The sequence below is a fragment of the Erinaceus europaeus genome, chromosome 12 (genome assembly GCF_950295315.1).
Source record: "Erinaceus europaeus chromosome 12, mEriEur2.1, whole genome shotgun sequence".
Classification (NCBI taxonomy): domain Eukaryota; kingdom Metazoa; phylum Chordata; class Mammalia; order Eulipotyphla; family Erinaceidae; genus Erinaceus; species Erinaceus europaeus.
Window position 1 is genome coordinate 61998563 of NC_080173.1, and position 22336 is coordinate 62020898.

The following is a 22336-nucleotide window of genomic DNA, read 5'->3' on the forward strand; positions in this document are numbered from 1 at the left end:
CCGCTGAAGCTCAGCACCACCAGAGCAAGAGTTTGACTAGAAAGATGACCTGATAGCCATCCCTGACTTGGCCCATATCCCACCCCACACCTTCCTTTTGAAGAAATACAACACTTTTTGTCCTGCTTGTCAAACACCCTCATCAATAGAGCCAAAGAAGCATTGAAATGGGTTAGCTGCTGAATCCCCCAAGAAATTCCAGTTCCCATCCCCCAAACTCACAGACTCCAGCAGCTGCTGCAAAGGATGATGGGGTCGCACATTCTGAGTGGACAGAAAACAGACTAAAAGGTGCTAGAGTTAATTTCCACAGCATTCCAGCCCCTTCAAACTGCCTCCAAACCCAAGAGTGTTAGCCAGTTGAGGGCAGTGGAGTTACCCCAGTAAACTACCATTTGTTGAAAGATTGTAACTACTGTGTACCCAGGGCACCACATTAAGCTATATCCTTTTTACTCTTTCATATAGTATAGTTCTGAGAGATGTATACTACCTCCATGTTACAGATGAAGAAATGGAAATTCGAAGTTAAGATGCCCATGTTAAAAAAGTACAACAGGGGGTCGGGCGGTACCACAGCAGGTTAAGCGCACGTGGTGCAAAGTGCAAGGCTGGTGGCATTAGGAACCGGGTTCGATCCCCCGGCTCCCCACCTGCAGGAGAGTCACTTCACAGGCAGTGAAGCAGGTCAGCAGGTATTTATCTTTCTCTCCCCCTCTCTGTCTTCCCCTGCTCTCTTAATTTCTCTCTGTCCTATCCAACAATGAACGACATCAACAATAACAATAATAACCACAACAAGGCTACAACAACAAGGGCAACAAAGTGGGGAAGGCCTCCAGGAGCAGTGGATTCATGGTGGAGGCACTGAGTCCCAGCAATAACCCTGGAGGCAAAAAAAAAAAAAGTACAATAGAGGGGCCCAGGTGGTAGCACAGCAGGTTAAGTGCACATGACACAAAGCACAAGGACCAGAGTAAGGATCTTGGTTCTAGTTTCCCAACTCCCCACCTGCCAGGGGGTGGGGGTCACTTCACAAGTGGTGAAGCAGGTCTGTAGGTGTCTATCTCTCTCTCCTTCTCTATGTCTTCCCCTCCTCTCTCCATTTCTCTGTCCTATCCAACAACAACAACAATAACAACAACAATGTTAAACAACAAGGCAACAAAAGGGAAAAAATAGTCTCCAGGGGCAGTGGATTTGTAGTGTAGGCATTGAGTTCCAGCGATAACCCTGGAGGCCAAAAAAAAAAGTCCAACAGATAATGAGTAACAGGATCAGAATTTCAGCAGAGACCCACTGGGTCCAGAAGTTGTCTTCATGGTAACTATTCCAACTGATGACCTTTCTTCTTCTATTTCCCACACCCCTTATCTCCTGGCTGTTCCTGACATAGTTTGCTTTCCGTCTTCATGCAGACTCAAGTCATGCATCTTAAATCTCTTCCTCTCCCTACTCAGATAAGCATATCCAGCTAAAGCTCAGCTCTACCATTAGGGTCTTAGTACTGCTGAGTCTCTGATAACTGCAAGAGTCAGGCAGTACTATGTGCATGGGCCACCCGAGTATGACACAGAACTGACCACTAGCCACCCCCAGAAAGGCTATTTCAGAGCCCCCTGTTGGAAAAGGGTTAATTGTAATTGGAGGACAGCAGAGTTCACATCATCATCATGGATTATAAAATTTCAAACAACATTCAGAGGATATCATGAAACTGTAACATTTATCCAAAGTGGGCATGGGTTTACAAAAAGATTGGGAAACACTGACCTACACTGTCAAGGGAGTTCATGATTTATTTCATGTCCTAGTAAGCTTGTCCTGTCTTCCTTAACAGGATGGCAGAAGTCTAGGAAGGATCATGATGGAGTGAGATCTTGCTCCTTTGTGTTTTTTCCCCAGGGTCTTCAGCCAGAGGAAACTCTACAAACAGGTCACCCCATCTACTGTTGAACATGGCTTATTCTTCATTCTTGAGGAAACTCTGCTTCTCAGTCACATCTACCAGGACTGAAGGTTCTGGATGGGTTTTCAAACAAAGAGAGATGATTTAAAGGAGAGGAGAGGAGACTGATGAAACAGAAAACAGAGCAATCAAATTTCTAATTGGAAGCTATGATCTCAGAAAGGCTAGACTAGAATTTTACCTTTGAACGCTTTACTGAAAATTTTATTTTCTTAGTTAATTCAAAGCAGCAACAAAATTACTCTGGAATGTATAATCTTCATTAGAAAACGAACTAGTGCCAACTCCCCATGAAGAAGTAAGAAGAAAGGGGTATTGTTTAAGAGCCTACTATGTTCCAGGTTCTAGACACACATTATGTCAAAGTCAACTCAATTTGAACAACCAATGGGTTGTTCTAATCTCCATTATTCATCAAAGCAAGATTTCCTTTTAGGCAGTACCTTGGAAAAACATCTACTTCTACATATTGTCTAGACGTGAATATTGAAGAAAATATTTTCAGCTGCAACAGGCCATCCCTCCCAACTGCCAAGGCTTTGCAGCAAGACTGTGCAGTCAAACAATGTATGTCTTCTTCCTTAGATTACAGACTTCACAGGAGAATGGAAAGAGGATATGGAGCACAATGAGACTGACAGGGAAAAAAAAAAAAAAAAAGACCTTTGGAGAAAGAAAGTAGAGAAATTTCTGGTGCTATAGTGAGCCCTCCTAAGCCCACTGTGTGGAAAATGAATGACTGTTTGAGTCTTCCACTCCAAGTCTCTCATGCTCCAGCCTTCTCCAGACTCCATATACATCAGCAAAGGAAAGTAAGGTTGTATCTTGAAGCTTGGATTTGGTTTCTCATCCAAGGGAAATTTAAGGCAAATTGTCACTTCATATCCATCTCCCATCAAAGAGAAGCTGCTTCTAGAAGTGAAAGCATCAGGCAGGTTCATTTAGAATCACAGACAGGTAGGACTGAAAGAATGATGTAGCTAAGTCACTAATGAGGAAAGTAAGGTATGTGGCATCACAAAAGGAGTTGTGCAAGGTTATATCAGGATGGACTCAGCCGGGAGTTAGCTGGGCCATCTTTGAAGGTTCTGTCCCCACCCCATGCCTACTGTGTTCAGAATTAGTGCAGGGAAAGGGTATAGTACTATTCAAATGAGAGTTGGAGGAAATTTTTGAAAAGGTTGTTTACACTGAGGGTCTAGAGAGCTTAGAGATCAACAGGAACCTGAACGGACGTCTCAGTTCACATGCAGGCGCACTCACTCACACAAAGAATGACACAAACACAGAAGCAGAAATCAAGCTGGGCAAAGTAGACAGCAGACAAACCCACCTCTCAGCAGCCCCTGCCTGCGCCAGATGCAAGACGAGAGATGGACCAGCAGAGGGCGCGCCGCCTCCAGGGAGCCGAGGGGTGGCCTAGAAGAGCCTAGCGGCTTAGGGGAGCTGCTGGAGAACGGGACGCGCCCCAGCAGTTCGGCCACTCAGGGTGCAGGGTCAAGCCTTGGGCCCCCCTAGTGGACCCGGGTAACAGACGGGCAGAAGTGCTTCCTAGGAATTACATCACGCTGCGCAACGCTACGGCTGTGTGTGTGTGTGTGTGTGTGTGTGTGTGTGTGTGTGTGTGTGTGTGTGTGTGTGTGTGTGTGTGTGTTAGAGTGTGCGCTGGGGGTGGGGTGGGGGTGGGCGTGAGGGGAGGGGAAGGGAAGGCACTCAGGCAGAACCGGAGGGAGAAGGCGAGATTCTAGACGCGCCCAGGGAGAGAGCTCCGTGCACATGGCGAAATTCCTTGCGCCTAACTGCACCAAGAAAAGAGCCTTCAGCACCTCCCCAGTGCTCCCCTCCCAGTGCAAAACACCCAAGTAGTGAGCACCCTTCCAGCACCACCTCGAGCGCCCCCCAAGACCGGCCCTGCACCCTCCAGCCCGACTCGAGCGCCGCTGTGAGCTTTCCCCAGGACTGGCCCTGGCGGGGCGCCTACAGCCCCGTTGCATTGCTCCAGGAGAAAGGAGGGGGGCGGTGCATTTTGCAGGAGGAGGAGAAGGAGGGTGGGTGGTGGGGGAGAGAGAAAATTGCGCGGAGACCTGCCAAGAGCCACCGCCGCCGCCACCGCCGCCGCCACCGCCGCCGCCGCCGCCGCCGCCTGTGAGCTCCGGCGGGCAGCCCGACTGTCGGCTTCCCGGGGCATCTGGGTCCGGCGGGGCACTGCCCTGGGCGCTGCCGAAGCCGCCGCCGCCGCCGCGGCCGCGGCGAATGCAGGCGGCTTCCCCAGGAGCCTGTGCCGCTCCAGCTCTTCGGGGGTGGAGAAGTGGGGGGTGGGGTTGTTGTTTGGGGGGAAGAAGGGGGAGGGGGTAACGCCGAGAGAGTCAGTGGTTTCCATGGTGATGGAGCTGAAAGTGCAGGAAATTTAAAGGCTTGGACCCTGCGAGACAGACAAACCGGTGCCAACGTGCGCGGACGCCGCCGCCGCCGCCGCCGCCGCTGGAGTCCGCCGGGCAGAGCCGGCCGCGGAGCCCCGAGCGGGCGGAGGGAAGCGCCCGCGGGACCGGCAGGGCAGCGGCGCCGCACACAGCAGCAGGCGCGGAGCGGCGCAAGCAGCAGCCGGAGCCAGAGCGGAGCCGGAGACGGAGCAGGAGCAGGAGGAGCGGAGAGCGGCTCGTCCACGCGCCTTGCACCGCCGCCGGCCTGGGAGGCAGCGAGGAGCCGGCGCCCCCTGCGCCCGCCCGCCCGCCCGCGGTCACCCTGGAGTGATTTCGGATGCCCCGCCGCGGCCGCCAGCCCAAGTAGAGCCAGGAGAGGAATTGCGACCAACTTGGGTGTCTTTCCTCCGCCCGAGTGGGAGCCGGCGCTGCGAGAAGGGCTCTGCCGGCGGCTCATGCTGCCGGCCCTGCGCCTGCCCAGCCTCGGGTGAGCCGCCTCCGGAGAGACGGGGGAGCGCGGCAGCGCCGCGGACTCGGCGGGCTCTGCTCCGGGGACGCGGGACGAGGCGGCAGCCCCGGGCGAGCGCCGGAGGCATGGAGCGCTGCCCCAGCCTGGGGGTCACCCTCTACGCCCTGGTGGTGGTCCTGGGGCTGCGGGCGGCACCGGCCGGCGGCCAGCACTATCTCCACATCCGCCCGGCCCCCAGCGACAACCTGCCCCTGGTGGACCTCATCGAACACCCGGACCCTATCTTTGACCCCAAGGAGAAGGATCTGAACGAGACGCTGCTGCGCTCCTTGCTCGGGGGCCACTACGACCCGGGCTTCATGGCCACCTCTCCCCCCGAGGACCGGCCCGGCGGAGGCGGGGGCGCAGCCGGGGGAGCCGAGGACCTGGCGGAGCTGGACCAGCTGCTGAGGCAGAGGCCGTCGGGGGCCATGCCGAGCGAGATCAAAGGGCTGGAGTTCTCCGAGGGCTTGGCCCCTGGCAAGAAGCAGCGCCTGAGCAAGAAGCTGCGGAGGAAGTTACAGATGTGGCTGTGGTCGCAGACCTTCTGCCCGGTGCTGTACGCGTGGAACGACCTGGGCAACCGCTTTTGGCCACGCTACGTGAAGGTGGGCAGCTGCTTCAGCAAACGCTCGTGCTCGGTGCCGGAGGGCATGGTGTGCAAGCCCTCCAAGTCTGTGCACCTCACGGTGCTGCGGTGGCGCTGTCAGCGGCGCGGGGGGCAGCGCTGCGGCTGGATTCCCATCCAGTACCCGATCATTTCCGAGTGCAAGTGCTCCTGCTAGAACTCGGGGCACCCTTTCCGCACCCGGACACATGGGCGATCCGCATCAACGTCCCCCAGTCTCCAGCCAGCTCCACCACCCTCTCTCTCCACGAGGGGATTCAATGAACTTTTTTTTTTTTGGCTACAGAGACTTAGCTTTCTGGTTCATGTAATGCACTGTTTAACTGTGTAGGAATGTATATGTGTGTGTATATATACGGTCCCAGTTTTAATTTACTTATTAAAAGGTCAGTATTATACGTTAAAGTTACCGGCTTCTACTGTATTTTTAAAATATATATATAAGCAACAGGAAAAAAGAACAGAGAAAAGACTTATTCTGGTTGTTGCTAATAATGTTAACCTGCTATTTATATTCCAGTGCCCTTCGCATGGCGAAGCAGGGGGGGGGAAAGTTATTTTTTCTTAAACTGCAAAGAGGGGGAGAACTTTTGTAGAAGGACTTTATAAAAGCTATTTTCCATTCTTCGGAAAGTGTTTTTGGTTTTCCTTGGACCTCGAAGAAGCTATAGAGTTCAATGTTATTTTACAGTTATTGTAAATATAGAGAACAAATGGAATGACTAATCATTGTAAATTAAGAGTATCTGCTATTTATTCTTTATAATATCCCTTGTAGTAAATGAGAAAGAAGTGCAGAGCAGGATTAAAGAAAACCACTAAAATCGACTGCGCTCCACACTGTGTTGGTGATTGATGGGGAGTTGGGGGGGGTAAGTGGGGGAGTTAGGGACGTCGCTGGGCTTACTGTGCCTGTTGGGAGAAGGGACTCATTCCTCCTGATGTGATGGAGGTGACTGATAGGGCTTTTTTTTTGCTCAGGGTAGTTATTCTCTAACCCCTCACTCTAGAGTCACGTGACCTGCCCAGTCTCCCTGAGTGTCTTTTTTTTTTTTTCCCCCTCCCTATGTCACCAAAGCTCCGGCTCCTAGTGACCTCGGCACCCAGCCGGCCCCCTGGAGCTGACCCCAAGCTGGGCTCCTGGGCGGGGGGTGGGGGGGTGGGGTGGTGGTGGTAGGGAGGGTGGGTGGCTGGCTTTGTCCTGCCTGACAGGCCCTTCACAATGGGGACACGTGTCTTTCACACCTACCCTGGGGGCGGAGTGCGGCTGAAACTTGACCCCCAAGGAATGGGGGGGAGGGAGATCTGAGCTCGTCCACCCAGATCCCGCCTCGCAGTCTGCGCCCCCATCCCATATCCATATTAACCCTTTCCACTACCGGATGCTACCTTGTTGCAAGCTAAAGCTGTCTCTTGAAATCAAGTCTTGCAGCCTCCAGAATCTTGCGGTCTGACTCCTCCCCCATATCCCCACCCCCACCCCAACCACGCGAAATCCCAGGCATTCAGATTTTCTGGGAATAGGTGGAGGTTTGACACTCACCTCTCACCTCCTCCCAGAACCCAAGGAGGACTCTGAGGGTCAAGGTTTTTGAGGAATTTAAAGTTGGGTGAAAACCGCCACCACTGAGATCCATATTTGGGAACCAACTCCCCTCGGCAGCCCCCTCCCCCCTCCCACACACACATACACCTTCCCCATTCCCAGACACTCCTCTTGGGGGTGGAGAGGGAAGAGAAATCAGAATTGAAATCTTTGCGCTTTGGGGGTTAGATGGGGCAGAAGCTATGTTACTCCTTAAAGAGAACAGCAAAACATTATCCCCCGCCGCCCCCACTCCACCCCAGTTTAAAAACATAGTTTATTGGTGCAGGCGCTAACTCGCTTGCGCCCCTCAGCCTGCAACTGCGGTGGCGCCCATCCGCGCAGCTCCACGTGGGCCAGCTTCCTGACACTGCTCAGGGAGCCTTTTATTTATCTTGGACACCAAAGTCTCTCTCCTTTGCTCCCTCCCCACCCCCTTGCCACCGCCCTCCCTCGCGGAGCCCCTCCTTTCCCGTCCCTCCCTCCCTCCCTTCCTCCTTCACCCTTAGACACACACACACACACACACACACACACACACACACACACACACACTCACACACATACGCCCCAGTCCACAGTCCCCGACAATCTATGCTAATTATTTCAAACCTGTCTCAGTGCCCCCCGGCCCCTCCCGCCCTGTCCCCGCAGCCCAGCGCTTTCTTCCCTCCCGCCGCAGCCTCGGTGGCTCCTCGTCTCAATAGCCCGGCCCGGGAGCCGAGCCCCCTCCCCGGCCGGCGCTGCCTCCGTCAGCCGTGGGACAGACGCTAGGGTATTCATTAACTGAGAGCCGAGGAATAACGGCATTATTCCCCCCAGAGAGGGCACCCTGCCCCCGCGACTATCTGAGGCTTCATTGTAAAAGGATTAAAAGTTAAAGACCTCCATCTTATGATTCTTTCATTTAATCTTCCTGGCGCCTGGGAGACATGCTCGATGGATGATGGCTTTTAAAATATTCCTAATGTCGGCTACCTTAAGACTCCAAGCCGGGCAAACAAACGTAATTTATTTCCAGAAGAAAGGGGATATTGAGATGTTTAAGTTTATGAACCGCCGTCCCCATGTATATTTGTTAAGTTCTGACAAATACCCAAATAACGTTAAAATCAGCCATTCATCACTTATGAATTTATGCAAAACTTTCTGCGCCCCGGGCCAATATTTTTTTAGACAGAGTTTCACTGGCGAGGGGAGGAGGTGGTGAGGAGGGGGGAAGGGGAGGGGGCTTAGGGGCGGGGGGGGAGAAAGCAAGAATTTTCATGCCTGGTAAACACGCGAATTATGCGAAGAGAGTTATTCCCAGCTGGGCGGGCAGCCAAAACTAGGAGAGCGCGCTGAGGCCAGAGCCCCCACCCCCACATTGGCAATGTCATTGGATTACAATGCGAGGTCTTCCCCTCCTCGAAGCCCCCTCCCCCCCACCAGCCTACCGGCCCGCGCCCCTCCTCCCCACCCCTGCCTGCTTGGAAAACCCGTTCGCAGCCGGCAAGCTTCTCGGTTTTCAGAATCAGAGCTGGTGTGAGCTAGGAAGACACCGGCTGCAGGCGTGAGCGGCGACAGACAGACCACCAGACAGACAGACTCAAAGGGCAGGCCAGAAGCCGCCCGGGACTAGGTGAGAGCACCCAGCGGGACCCCGGGGAGTCCCAGGAAGAGCCAAGAAGATGCTGTTGGCTCCTGCAGCGCGGTGGCTCATTGCAGCCGGTTTCGTCTCCATTATTATTAACGTTAATAATACTAATTATAGCATCAGCAGGGAAAGGAGTAGAGAGCTCTAGGCAGAGAGGCAAGAAAGCTGTTCTCTGAAGTGCCTGTCTCCCGGAAGGAGGAAAATTGATCCTAATGTCTTCTTGCAGCATTGACAGCCCAAGTCTATGAATTTATACAGCTGCTACAGGGCTGTGCCTCCCCAGGAGATTCACAACTATTAAAGATTCAAGCACTACAACTTTTTCAAAATCCTGGAAACCATTGGCCAGGTTTCCAGCACCTCAGCCTTCCTGCCTTGGTTGGAAGAAGTCGCTCATCAACTCTCTCTCTTTACAACTCTTCCCTCTCCTTCTTTCCTTCCACCCTTACAGCATGCTCACACTTCATGGGAAAACAGACTGAAGCCAACTGTCCACAGAAAGCCAGACCCACCCCCCTCCTGGGAGGGTCTTCTGGCCCCCAGAGTATGGGAATAAGATCTGGTTCCATGTTGGGATGGAGAAGGCCTGGGGTCTGCTTCTGAGACTCCTGGGAAAGGGGGGGGGGGTTGAAGTTTGGTGGCAGCTGCAGAAGGAAGCTGGCTGTGTATTAAGAGCTTTTAGCTGTGCTGGATGGGGACAGCAGGGGGAGGACCCAGCCCATATTGGTATTTTGAAGGGGTGATTCATCCTTTTTCTTTAATACTCTTGGAATGTCAGAGCTGGAGCTTAGATTCCAATGTCTACTACTCAATTTACAGATGAGAAGACTGAGACCTCAGCAGAGTATTGCTGAAAAGTGCACATGGGTTGATATAGTTGACACTGGTTAGGTGGTCTCCACCCTGCCTTTTATCTTTTTCCTATTTATAAGTAATAATCACAGTCTTGGTAGAGCGTGTCCTCCCCCAAAGTAGTAATAAATGATCAGGAAGCTGATTGACCACTCTGTTGTAGCAAGCAGCTATTAATGACTTGTGATGTGCCAAGCACAGAGCTCAGTCCCTTACACACATTCTCATCTGAATAAAGAAAGTGGAACTCGAAGACTAGGCTTCTTGCCAACTGCACACAGTAGGTGGCTCAGTTCTGCTCTGAAATCTGGACTGGCACTAAAGCCTATGCTTCTTCTGAACACCTTTCTTCACTCCAAGCACTGAAACACCTGACTTGGGAGACACAGTATGCCATATCATGTGTTGGCAAGACTCAACCTGTATTCTGTAGCTGGTTTTGTCTGCCAAGCTACACAGAACAATTGGGTATACGCTGGTATGTGCCAGGAACCCTCTGTTCACTAAACACACATACATACATATAAAAATACATGCATACATACATACACACAGCATAGTTTACCATGTAATAAGTAGAGGTAAGAAGATAATAGAGTAAATGATGAGAGAAGAGTTAAGCAAACATGGGTCATAAAGAAGAATGCTCCTGTTGCTCTAAGCAGCCAGAGAAGTTGAACGGTAGCCTTCCAAAGGGAAGATGTGGGGAAGAAAGAGCATTTTGAAGGAGAAAGCAGTATAAATAAAGTGTGTATAAATATGTATGCATGGGGCAGTAGTTAAGACTTTAGCATAGGATAAATCTATGCCAAGTGAGAGTAGACAAGAAAGTCTAGAGAGTGGGTTGAAACCAAATTAGAGAGGACTATAAATGCCAACAAAGGACATTGAACTTTATTTCTCAGGCAACTAGGAGCCACTGAGAGCTCTTGAGTAGGGCAAGGACACCCGTTAGAGCACTACTGCAGAGGAATTATTTGTTCATTTAATAAACAGCTTTTGAGCACTCTTCCAGTTGTCTACTGGTGTATAACAAGCTGTAGCTAAACCAGCACTCTTAAAATAACACTGTAATCTGTTCATAGCCCTGTGGAACCAGAATTTAAAGGACTCATTTTTGTTACTCTTGGTGTCAAGTGAGGATTGGAGGATCCATTTCCACAGTGGCTACAAGCTGGGAGCTCAGATAAACTGTTAACCAGAGATTTTAAAGGTGATTTTTCCATGTGGTTTAGATTTTCTTATAGAAATGGCTTGGTGACTTGATCACTTGAGAACACTTGGGCTTCCTACATAGCAGGTTATGGCCTTAAGAGAATTTTTTGAGAAACCTTGGTGGAAGTTTCAGGGCTTCGTAGAATAATTCTTCCAAAGTTTTTCAGCTTTGTTTCTCCTACAGTTTGTTGATTTAAAAAATCCTCTAAGGCCAGCCCAGATGTAAGGGCAAGATAAGTCAACATCATCTTCTAATGCGAGCAGTAGTAAAGAATTGAGGATTAGGTGGGCAGGTGGTGGCACACTTGGATAAGCTCACATATTACGAAGTGCAGGGACCTGAGTTCAAGCCCCCACTCCCCATTATGCATGAGGGACACTTCACAAGCAGTGAAGCAGGTCTTCAGGTGTTTATCTTTCTCTTTCTCTATCTCCCACTCCTATCACAATTTCTCTCTGTCTTATCTAATAAAAATTAGAAAGGAAGAAAGAAGGAAAGGAAAGGAAACGGACTCTGGGAGCAGTGGATTCATAGCGCCAGCAGGCCTTGTGCTTCAGTGATAACCCTGGTGGCAAAAACAAAGGAAGAAAGAAAAAAAAAAAAGAAAGAAAGGAAGGAAGACTAAAAACAAATAATTTTTTTAATTGAAGGTTAGCCTTAAACTACCACAGACAACTTTTAAAGATCAAGTTCTGTATTGTAAAAGCAGAACACACACACAAAGAAAGGATACAGTCAGTCATGTTCAATTTCAGTTTGGTGCAGAGTCCAAGATGGATTACAGATTAGGGAGGGGATGCCAAGTTAGTTTAGGAGGACTCTGTCATGGTCCAGAAAGCAGCCATGGTGGATAAGAGTCTACATTTGGGTGCATAGCTATCAATGATCATTTTCTGGAATATTGGAGAGGATTTGGTGATTGACTGGATATAAAGGTTAAGTAAGAAGTCACAACCTCTGGAGTTTTAAATCTGCAAGGGATCATCAACAGAAGAGGGATTTCAGCCCAAATAACTTTATTCTATACCACCTTTACCCCCCCCCCCACTATCACATATGGGAGAGGCCCCAGACTTGTCTGGAAGACAAATCTGAGAGTCTCTTTTCATAATTTAGTTGGATGGATGGATGGATGGATGGATGGATGGATGGGCGGATGGATGAATGGAAGGTAGGGACAGAGGAAAAAAACAAAGTAAGGAGATACACAAGCACTCTTAACTTCAGGATTCAGGGATAGTTAAGATTTTCCCTAGCAGACCAGAAAGATCCTCCTTGTACAAAATGCATTTGCATTTGAGGATGTTATGAAGAAGTGGGCAGAGAAATTCAGGAGAGTCCAAGGGTAGAGAAATGTGCCCACATTTCTTGAATGGTGTCACCAGCCTAATACTGCACATTAGTTATCTTATTTCATCCATTCGATGAGATGATGTGCACCATCCCAATTATTCAGATGGAGGAGGGTCTCAAAGACAGGCCTGAGGGCACACATCTGTTAAATGGAAGCACCCAGTTTCAAATGCAGCGCTGAGTGATTTCAGTGTGACATCAAAGTTCCTCTATAAAAGCTTCCCCTCACTGAAATGAATCACTCTCTTTCTCTAAGCTCTATCACACAAAGCCTTGCATTTTCTAGAGGAAGGTGATTTTTTTTAACCTGTTGTACTTAGAAAGGGGTTTTAAAGGTAGCTCTGTGAAGCATGTGTATTAAATACATGTGCAAAAACAAACCTGAGATCTTTTTTTCTAAGATCAAGACACAGATATTCATTTTCACCACTAATAGTCAAGATAATGTTGGAGATCCTAGCAAAATCAGTTATAAAGAAAACAATATAAAAAGGGACACAATCCCATTTTCAAATGCTTCTAAAAGAATTAAATATATTGCTGCCCTGGAAATGGTACAATAGATAAAGAAGTGGAATCTTGATGTTGGGAATCCTGATTTTGCTCCTTGACATGGCACGTAATGCTCTGGCTTTGGCTCTCACTCTCTATTTATCATTAAAACAAAGAAAAAGAAAAAAGGAAAAAAAAAAAACAACTTTGAACTAATGAAATAGCTCACTTGCACAGCAAGCTGCTTTGCTGTGTGTGAGACCAAGGTTTAAGTGGCCCCAACCACATTAAAGGAAGCTTTAGTGCTGTGTTCTCTTTCGTTCTTTCCCTCTTCCTGTCCTCTGTCTTAAAATGAATAAATAAATCTTTGAGGACTAGGGCAATAGCATAATGACTATGCAAAAGACTCTAAGTTCCCGGGTTCAATACCCAGCACTACCATAAGCAGAGCTGAACATTACCTTGATCTCTGTCTCTATTTATCTTTCTCTTTCATTAAAATAAACATATTTTAATAAAAAGTCTTTTAAAATATTTTATTTATTTACTATGCATTGAATAGAAACAGTAAATCAAGATGGAATGGGAGATAGGGAAAATGAGAGAGAGAGAGAGAGAGAGACATCTACAACACTGCTTCACCACTTGTGAAATTTTCCCTCTGCAAGTGGGGGTGGGGGCTTGAACCTAGGTCCTTGAGCATTGCAACACGTGCACTCAGCAGGGTGAGCCAACACCAGACTCCAGTAAATACATATTTAATCATCACTTCTATAAAAAGAATTAAATATTGGAGTAAATCTCAAGAGAAGTAAAAGACCTGAAAGACAAAAAAAAAAAAAAATCATAAGATGTTGGTTCTTGCCCCAGCTCCCCACCTGCAGGGGAGTCTCTTCACAGGTGGTGAAGCAGGTCTGCAGGTAAATGTCTTTCTCTCCCCCTCTGTCTTCCCCTCCTCTCTCCATTTCTCTCTGTCCTGTCTAACAACAGTGACATCAATAACTACAACAATAAAACAACAAGGGCAATAAAAGGGAATAAATATATATTTTTTAAAAAATCATAAGATGTTGAAAGAAATGGAGACACGAAGCAGAAAGTCATTCTACTTTGCGTTCATGAACTGGAAAAACAGCATCACTGTAATGACTATATTATGTAAAATAGCATACAGATTCAATGAAATCCCTACCCAAATCCCAATGGCATTCTCTACAGAACCAGAACAAAAAAAAAATGATGAAACCTTTTAGAAAGTACAAAAGAACTCAAATAATAAAAACATTTCTAAAAAAGAAGAACTAAATATTTGTACTGCACCCCCCCAACTTCAAACTATACTTCAAAGTGGTAGTAATTAAGACAATGAGGTAGTGAAATAAAAATAGATTCCTATACCAATGAAAAGAATGTAGAGTCCAAAAATAATCACATGCATATATGATATATATTATATACACACACACACACTCACACATATATGACAATGGAGCTAAAAACATACAAGAGAGAAAGACTCTTTTTAAAAAATTTTTTTATTTATAAAAAGGAAACATTGAATAAACCATAGAATAAGAGGGGTACAACTCCACACAATTCCCACCACCAGAACTCTATCCCATCCCCTCCCCTGATAGCTTTCCTATTCTTTAACCCTCTGAGAAATATGGACCCAAGGTCCCTGTGGGATGCAGAAGGTTGAAGGTCTGGCTTCTGTAATTGCTTCCCCACTGAACATGGGAATTGACAGGTTGATCCATACTCCCAGCCTGTCTTGAGAGAAATATTCTTAAATGAATGATATTGGGAATGTTGGACAATCACATGCGAAAATATAAAAGGAGAAAAATAAAAATAAAAAAGAATGAAGGAAATTAGAATAGTAATACCATATATAAAAATTCAAAATGGTTTAAAGACTTGACGTAAGACTGAAATCATAAAATACATAGGAGACATAGACAGTACACTCCTTGACATCAGCCTCAGAGATGTGTTTGGGGACTCCACTCCAAATAGTAAGAGAAACAAAAGGAAAAACAAGCAAATATAATTAAATCACAACTAAAACATTTCTGCAGAGTGAGGGAAGGTTGCATCAAAATGAAAAGATATCCCACTGAAGAGGAAAAGATAGTTGGCATATCACATTTTGAAAAGAGGTTATATATAAAAACTCAACAATAAAAAATGACTAGAAAATGGGAAGAGTCTCTGAATAGATAATTCTCCAAAGAAATATAGGTGGCCATTAGATGTGTGAAAAGATGTCCATCATCTCTTAATGGTAGAGAAATGAGAGCCAAAACAACAATGAAATACTATCTCACACCTGTGAAAACAGCTATTATTAAAAAAAGAAGAAGAAGAAGAAGAAGCAATGCGGGTTAGGAAAGAACCTGACAAGAAGGGAATCTCTAAGCGCACGTGGCGCAAAGCGCAAGGACAGGCATAAGGATCCCTGTTCGAGTCCCCGGCTCCCCACCTGCAGGAGAGTAGCTTCACAAGCGGTGAAGCAGGTCTGCAAGTGTCTATCTCTCTCTCTCTCTCTCTCTGTCTTCCCCTCCTCTCTTCATTTCTCTCTGTCCTATCCAACAACAACAACAACAACAAAACAACAAGGGTAACAAAAGAGAATATTTTTTTAAAAAAGAAGGGAATCTTTGTATATTTTCAGTGATTAATGTAGCCATTATGAAAAACAGTATGGAGATTCTTTAAAAAGAATAAAAATGGAAATTCCATATGGTTCAGGTATGCCACTCCTGGGTATTATCTGAAAAAGACAAACACTAATTTGAAGAGATCTTTGCACTCATTGTTTATTCCAGTATTATCTACAATAACCAAAAGCTGGAAACAGCCTAAGTTCCATTAACATATAGATAAAGAGGATCCATATTTAGTTCAGCTTACATTTTTATAAAAATCAATCATTTTCTAGAGCTCAAAGATTGTCTTCAAAAGTCTATAAACCTTATCTTTTTGTCATAAATCCTACCTCTCTCCATTGCACATTTAATTCATGTATATTATCCACACATGTGCAGTTGGCTTGAGTGGCCTAGTAGGGCCCTTATCTCCAGGTCTGCAGTTGTGAATCCTGGATTAGATTGAAGGAGGAGACTAATACTGAAAAGAGTTTTGATTGTTTGAACTAAGAAGGAAAGGCAGTCTTAAAGAAAAATCATGTGCAGAATTTGAGAAGGTAATCAGTACTGTGAAGAAAATGTTCTGCAATTGCAACATTTAAGCAGAGATGAAGGTGGGGGTAGATAGCATAATGGTTATGCAAATAGACTCTTGAACCTGAAGCTCCCAAATTCAATCCCCTGCTCCCCATTGCCATAAACCAGAGCTGAGAAGCACTCTGCTTAAAAAAAGAAAAGAAGAGAGAAAGGAAGGACAGAAGGAAAGAAGGAAAGAAGGAAGGAAGGAAGGAAGGAAGGAAGGAAGGAAGGAAGGAAGGAGGGAGGGAGGGAGGGAAGGAAGGAAGGAGGGAAGGAAGGAAGGAAGGAAGGAAGGAAGGAAGGAAGGAAGAAAAAAATGGGGATGATCTTAAAATTTATCACACTCTTCCCCCCCCCCCCCCATGCCACACACGTACACTTTGCTTTCAGAAATAAGGCTTGCCAAAGCCAACTGACTTAGTTCTAGTTGCTTTGGAGCAAACCTGGCACTAAAATCAATGTTCCCAGATATCTAATTCAATTCCTCCTATTACAACTGTTCTAAATGTAATCAGTGCTAGAACTTATAATAGTATTTTTTTTTTTTTACCAGAGCACTGTTCAGCTCTGGTTTATGGGGTGGGTGGGTAGGGGGACTGAACCTGGAACCTTGGAGCCTCAGGCATGAAGGTCTCTTTGCATAATAATTATGCTATCTACCCCAGCCCATCAGTGTTATAACTTAACAGAGAACACTCATATCTATACATTTTGGTGCAATGAGACCTGAAAATTTCTCTGACTAAAATACAGGGCTACCATGTATTCCCAGGGCTAGCATAATGCCTGACCCAAAGTAATCTTGAACAGATTTGAACTAGCTGAGTAGATACGCATAGGCTTAGTTTACAGATAATGAAACTGAAGTTCAGGGCCTGGCAGTGGTGCACATGGTTAAGTGCACACATTACAGTGCACAAGGACACAGGTTCAAACCCCTGGTCCCCATCTGCAGGGGGAAAGCTTCACAAGCAGGGCTGCAAGTGTCTGTCTGTCTTCCTCAGTATCTCCCTCTCCTCTCTTAATTTCTCTCTGTCCATATCCAATAAATAAATAAATAGAAGTTCCCTGCACACATTCTAGATAGTGGATGACTCAAGAAGTCATTGGTACCATCAGTAGTGGAGATCCAGCTGCTACTATTTCTCTGTCTATGGGATTAAATTTAGGGTCCAGCTACACATCTTCAAACTTCTCAATGAGTCTCTGGATTAAGAATAAGGAGGGTAGGGGGTCGGGCGGTGGCGCAGTGGGTTAAGCGCATGTGGCACAAAGCGCAGGGACCGGCATAAGGATCCCGGTTTGAGCCCCTGGCTCCCCACCTGCAGGGATGTCGCTTCACAGGCAGGTCTGCAGGTGTCTATCTTTCTCTCCCCTTCTCTGTCTTCCCCTCCTCTCTCCATTTCTCTCTGTCCTATCCAACAACAAATTGCGTCAACAAGGGCAATAATAATAACCACAACGAAGCTACACAAGGGCAACAAAAGGGGGGGAAAAAAAGAATAAGGAGGGTAGTGGTCACCTGCACCTGCAAAGTGAAACAGACTCTACAAAAACTGGTCTTAGCAACCTCTTCCCAGCACATCTTGTAAAGGAGTATCTTCAGTTCATTAAGCTACAAGGAAAAAAAATGTGAAGAAAGTGAAGTAGTTCTTCCTGCATTTTACAGATGTGGAAGCAGGAAGTTTGAGTGATTCACTCAAGATTCACAGTCAAGACTCCAAAAGAGTCAGCATGCTGTGTGGCGGTTGGAGGAAACAGAGGGTTCAGTGCTCTCTGTGTTTAGAATCACAACTAGTTCCCCTGATTCCATGCTTGTCCCCACTCCAATCCATTCTCCACGCTGTAGTCCAACTGACCTTAAGACACATGTGGTCTTGTCATTCTACTGACTTAAAACTCTTCAACTCCATAACTCTGAGAATAAAAGCCAGAATTCTTACCAGGCTGTGGCTTCTCTTGGTCTGCCTTTGGGTTCTCGTCACAGTCTTTTTTTCCAGGTCATCTCATGCACAGAGCTCTCTCTGCTTCAGGATCTTCTCACATACTGCACCTTCAGACTGGCATGCAAGCTCCACCATCAGCACCCCTTAACCCTACCCTGTCATCTAGACCCCATTCTTGGGGAAAGAAGGGTAGGTTCCTTCTAATCTATTTACTGTTGGCTCTCAGGACTTTTTCTTCCTAGGATCACAGCTTGGAGGGGGTGGGGTTTCATAATTTGCAGCTATCTGTCACCACTTTGCTCACTGTGTCATCCTTGGTCACTTGTGCAGTTTGGGCTGCATATAGACCCCCAGTATGAACAAGGATAAATGCATACACTGGAGAAATATTAATTGGTCACCTTTCTGGTGTAAGCCAAGTTTGATCTGAGATTCTGAGGAAGCCAGGAGTTCAGAGTCCAGCTCCTGTTACATAAAGAGGGTGGCCAAATGTGTGGTATAGAGCAGGGGCCAGGGATTTTTCAAGTGACCTAAAAGTGGCTCTATCCATTCTGGGGGTTATAGAGACTTACAGATCACTGAAGCTGAAAGTCTTTGTCTGCTTGAGTAGGTGGAAAGAGGTGGCTGAGTTGCTAGAAAAGGTCTTTTAGCAATTGAGATCCCACTCAGTACAAGAGAACTTGCCACATAGAGAAGCTTCCCCATGGAAAGCTAGATAACATCTAGTCCATGGAAAACTTTCTGAGACCAGGCATGGATGGAAGACTCACCTTTCCCTACATGTGACACCTATCAAAATCAGAGGGATTACCTTATTTGCTGAACTCTGAAAACATCATCTTTCCTACCCAGGGAGTAATAAAACTAAACAATGATTAAGTCAAGGGTAATGCTTTCTGACTTACACATCACTATTACACCCATTGTCTCTTTCAAACCTGAATAAGAGTTGATAGCTAAGACTCCTGTCATTTCAAAGGTTAAGAAATTAAAACTTGAATAATAACATGCTTGGAAAGTAAAAAGTCTTTCTGCTAGAAAAACTTTGAGTGGTCCAGGTGGTGGTGCAGTGGATAAAGCACTGGATTCTCAACCATCAGGTCCCAAGTTCGATCCCCAGCAGTACATGTACCAGAGTGACGTCTGGTTCTTTCTCTCCTCCTCTCTCCATATCTTTCTCATGAATAAGTAAATAAATTATTTTTAAAGGAAAAAAGTTTGATATTATGGGGTTAAAGGTGGAGGCCGCTGTAAACTTGGGGGTAAGACCAGCCAGGGTTTGAATCCTGACTGTAGACATTAGTGATGGACTTTGGTTAATACCTTTCCTCTCTGAGATAGTGTCCTCATTCCTAAAATAGGTATGGTGATGCCTGCCTCTACTAGGATGCTGGAATGTTCCAGTGTGTTTATGCTTTTAGTTCCTGGTAGAAATAGAAATCTAGGCAGTCATAATTTCCTTTTCACTCCCCAATTGCAGGGCAGTACTGCCCTTCTTTTGGTCATAACAATAGATGAATGTCCTGCTACCCAGAGCCAGTGACCAGCTGTTTACTCAGGACTTCATCTTTGTCAGGCCCCTATGCTTGAGAAGAGGATCCAGGGATGCAGGTGTCTTTCTTTCTCTACATGTATTTCTGTCTACCTCTCTATAGTCCCTCCCTTTCCAACTTCTCTCTGTCCTATCAAAGAAAAAGAATGTATGTAGAGCTCCAGTGGCGCAATCGGTTAGCATGTGGTATATTTACAGAAAAAGAAAGTATAAAAAGGGAGAAATGGCTTCTGAGACTGGTGGGTTGGTCCTATAGGTACTGAGCCCCAGAAAAAAACACTGATGGCAATAAAAATACATACACACATACACACACACACATACATACATATATACATGGCAGGAAAAAAGGTAGGAATCCTGTCCAGGTGGATGTTTAAACTCTAGAAATTCCTCTATTATGGTTATTGTCTCTCAATATGGAATTCTCTTAGAAGTGATCACCTCCCAGAAACAGTCTTGATTTCTGTCATCTTCTTCATGGAGGGACACCCGAGAAACAGTCACAGTCAGAGGGAGCCAAGACACTCAAGAGGGTCAGCATACATAACTGGAGATACACCAAAATTGTTAGGCAAAAGGCTTTTTATACCTACAGCGCTGAGGTCCCAGGTTCAATCCCCAGTACCACCATAAACCAGAGCTGAGCAGTGCTCTAGTCTCAGTTTCTCACTCTTTGGTGTGTGTGTGTGTGTGTGTGTGTGTGTATCTTTCCACATTTCTCTCATTAAAATAAATAAAATATTAAAAAAAGAGAGAGCATAAATTCTCAATAATGAACAGCTATAAAGGGCACTGTACATGCAGGACCACTAATACTTGACCTTTCTGAGATTAGGAGTGATTTGTTCATTGTCAAATCCTATACAAGACAAAGATTAATTGAGAAATCTTGATGGAAGTATTGATGTGCTAATAATGAACAGGTAGACTAAAGTGTTACTTGATCATGAGGCTGGACAACTTTCGCTAAATGCCACATTCTGAGGCATGGCCTTTGCTACCATCTACCTTCTCCCTTTCAAAAGCAAGCCCTATGGGTAGGACATATGTTCTTGTTCCAGCCCACTGGAATCTTCAGGGCCATGCTTGGAGTGATTCTACTTTCTGGTTGGACTCTTGGAGATTGGTAATCACAGGATTTCTCACCAGTTTTCCTGTTCTCCATTTATGTCTTCTCTCTGGGGGAATCTAGAACTTCCACAGTGGGAAACCATGATCCAAATCTTGCCCCCAGGTCAGATGTCTTGCTTGAGCTCCAAACCTCCACAGCCAACTGCTTCCTCGACTTTACCACAGCAAACACAAGTTCAAAGCTTAATCCTAATCCTAGTCTCAAAACATCTAATCTGCTTTTCATACTTTCTTAAATGGTAGTCCCACCATTGCTTGCTCAAATATATAGACACCCCCGGGACCCCTCCAACCTTCTCCCAAAAGTTTCTGGTTTACCTTTGTGAGCATTTTCTCTTCATTAACATAGTGTTGCCAGTACCTCCTAAATGGTCTCTCAATTCATCTTCTCATTCTCACTATTTACTATAGTTCAAGTCCTCCCCATAGTTTGTCTTGTCCTTTGAATAGCCTGATAGTCAATTTCTTCAGCTCCAGCCATGTCTCATAAACATTGCTACTTGAGTTTCCATTTCCTTAACACAGGCTTCAAGTTTCCAGAACCTTTACTATAGCACTATGGCTACCTTGCTTAGCATGGCACCCAAGGTCCTTTATAATCTATGACCTCAGTTTACCTTCCATTATAATCCATCTATTGCCATTTTCTGCTCCATTCAACTCCATCAACCAGTCACAGCAGCTTACTCATGGCTGCCTAAGCTTTCTGGTCCTTTGATGCTTTTGCCTGAATATTATTTCTTCTGCCTGAAATGCCCCCACTCCACCCTTGCCCTATGCACTCCAAACTAAAATTCCTTGGAGGGAAGACCTTCTCATGCTTCAGGGATACCTCACATAGCACCTCCTCAGCCCTTGGCCAGAATGGAATTAATCAAACTATACTCTGTCCTCCTACAGTGCTGATGACTAATAATAACATTACTAATAAAGAGATGTCAGCTGCCCATATGTCCTAGGACCTACATGCATGGCATCGTTTAAACTCCAACAGTCATTCTGTGCAGTATTACCCAAGGATTCTTTAGTATTTAGTGGCAAAGCTAGAATTCTAAACCAAGATTTACATTTCAAAATGCATGTTCTCTCCAGTTTTGTATATTGCAGTCTTATTGCATTAGTTCAATACTTAGAACATTATGTTTGTAGCGAAGGAAGTGGTGCCATGAATGGAGCATGGGACTTGCAAGCATGAGGTCATGATTTCAGTCACTGGCATTATGTATGACAGAGCTATTCTCTGGTTTCCTCTATCTTTTATAAATAAATAAATCTTTTTTTTCCTTAAAAATTATGTTAAATTTGTATAGGTCTATTTGTGGTTATCTTGGGACTTGTAAGCAATTTGAGGGCAACTAAAATCATTTTTGAATGTTAATGTCCAGCCATATTATTTAAAATGGTGCCTGGCCCACAGTATGGAATCTAATAAATATTGCTGAATAAGTAACTGGGCAGCTAAATATAAGTAGGGGCTCTGATTTTCTTTTCTTTCTTTTTAAAAAAGAAGTAAATTACATATATATATATATATATATATATATACAAATTTCTATACATGTACACAATATTTTTACTAACAAAAGGCTTTATACAAGTAAATATTTTCATTATTTTAACAATTTTTTGCTTATTGTTTTTATGTTTCAAAAATCTCTGCTAAAATACAATTAATACTGAAGAATATTGTGGATAGTATTAGTGTATCTCCTTTTTTAAATTTATTTATTCATTTTCCATTTTTGTTGCCCTTGTTGTTTTTATTGTTGTTGTTATTGATGTCGTCATTGTTGGATAGAACAGAGAGAAATGGAG

General features: G+C 45.6%; 1 protein-coding gene and 1 long non-coding RNA gene across 3 annotated transcripts; one reads left to right on the forward strand and one right to left on the reverse strand.

The window, feature by feature from the left end:
* Nucleotides 1-1707: 1707 nt before the first annotated feature.
* LOC132541736 (uncharacterized) lies at nt 1708-4072 on the reverse strand. Of its 2 annotated transcripts, XR_009552833.1 has the most exons (3): nt 4054-4072; nt 3303-3388; nt 1708-2022 (listed from the first exon to the last, which is right to left on the reverse strand). It is a non-coding gene; the product is annotated as an uncharacterized LOC132541736 (long non-coding RNA). The 2 variants fall into 2 exon arrangements; XR_009552834.1 differs by lacking the exon at nt 3303-3388.
* A 911-nt stretch (nt 4073-4983) lies between these two features.
* NOG (noggin) lies at nt 4984-6353 on the forward strand. The gene has a single exon (XM_007526692.2). The coding sequence runs from the start codon at nt 4984-4986 to the stop codon at nt 5680-5682; it is 699 nt and encodes a 232-aa protein (XP_007526754.1). The 3' UTR covers nt 5683-6353.
* Nucleotides 6354-22336: the final 15983 nt, after the last annotated feature.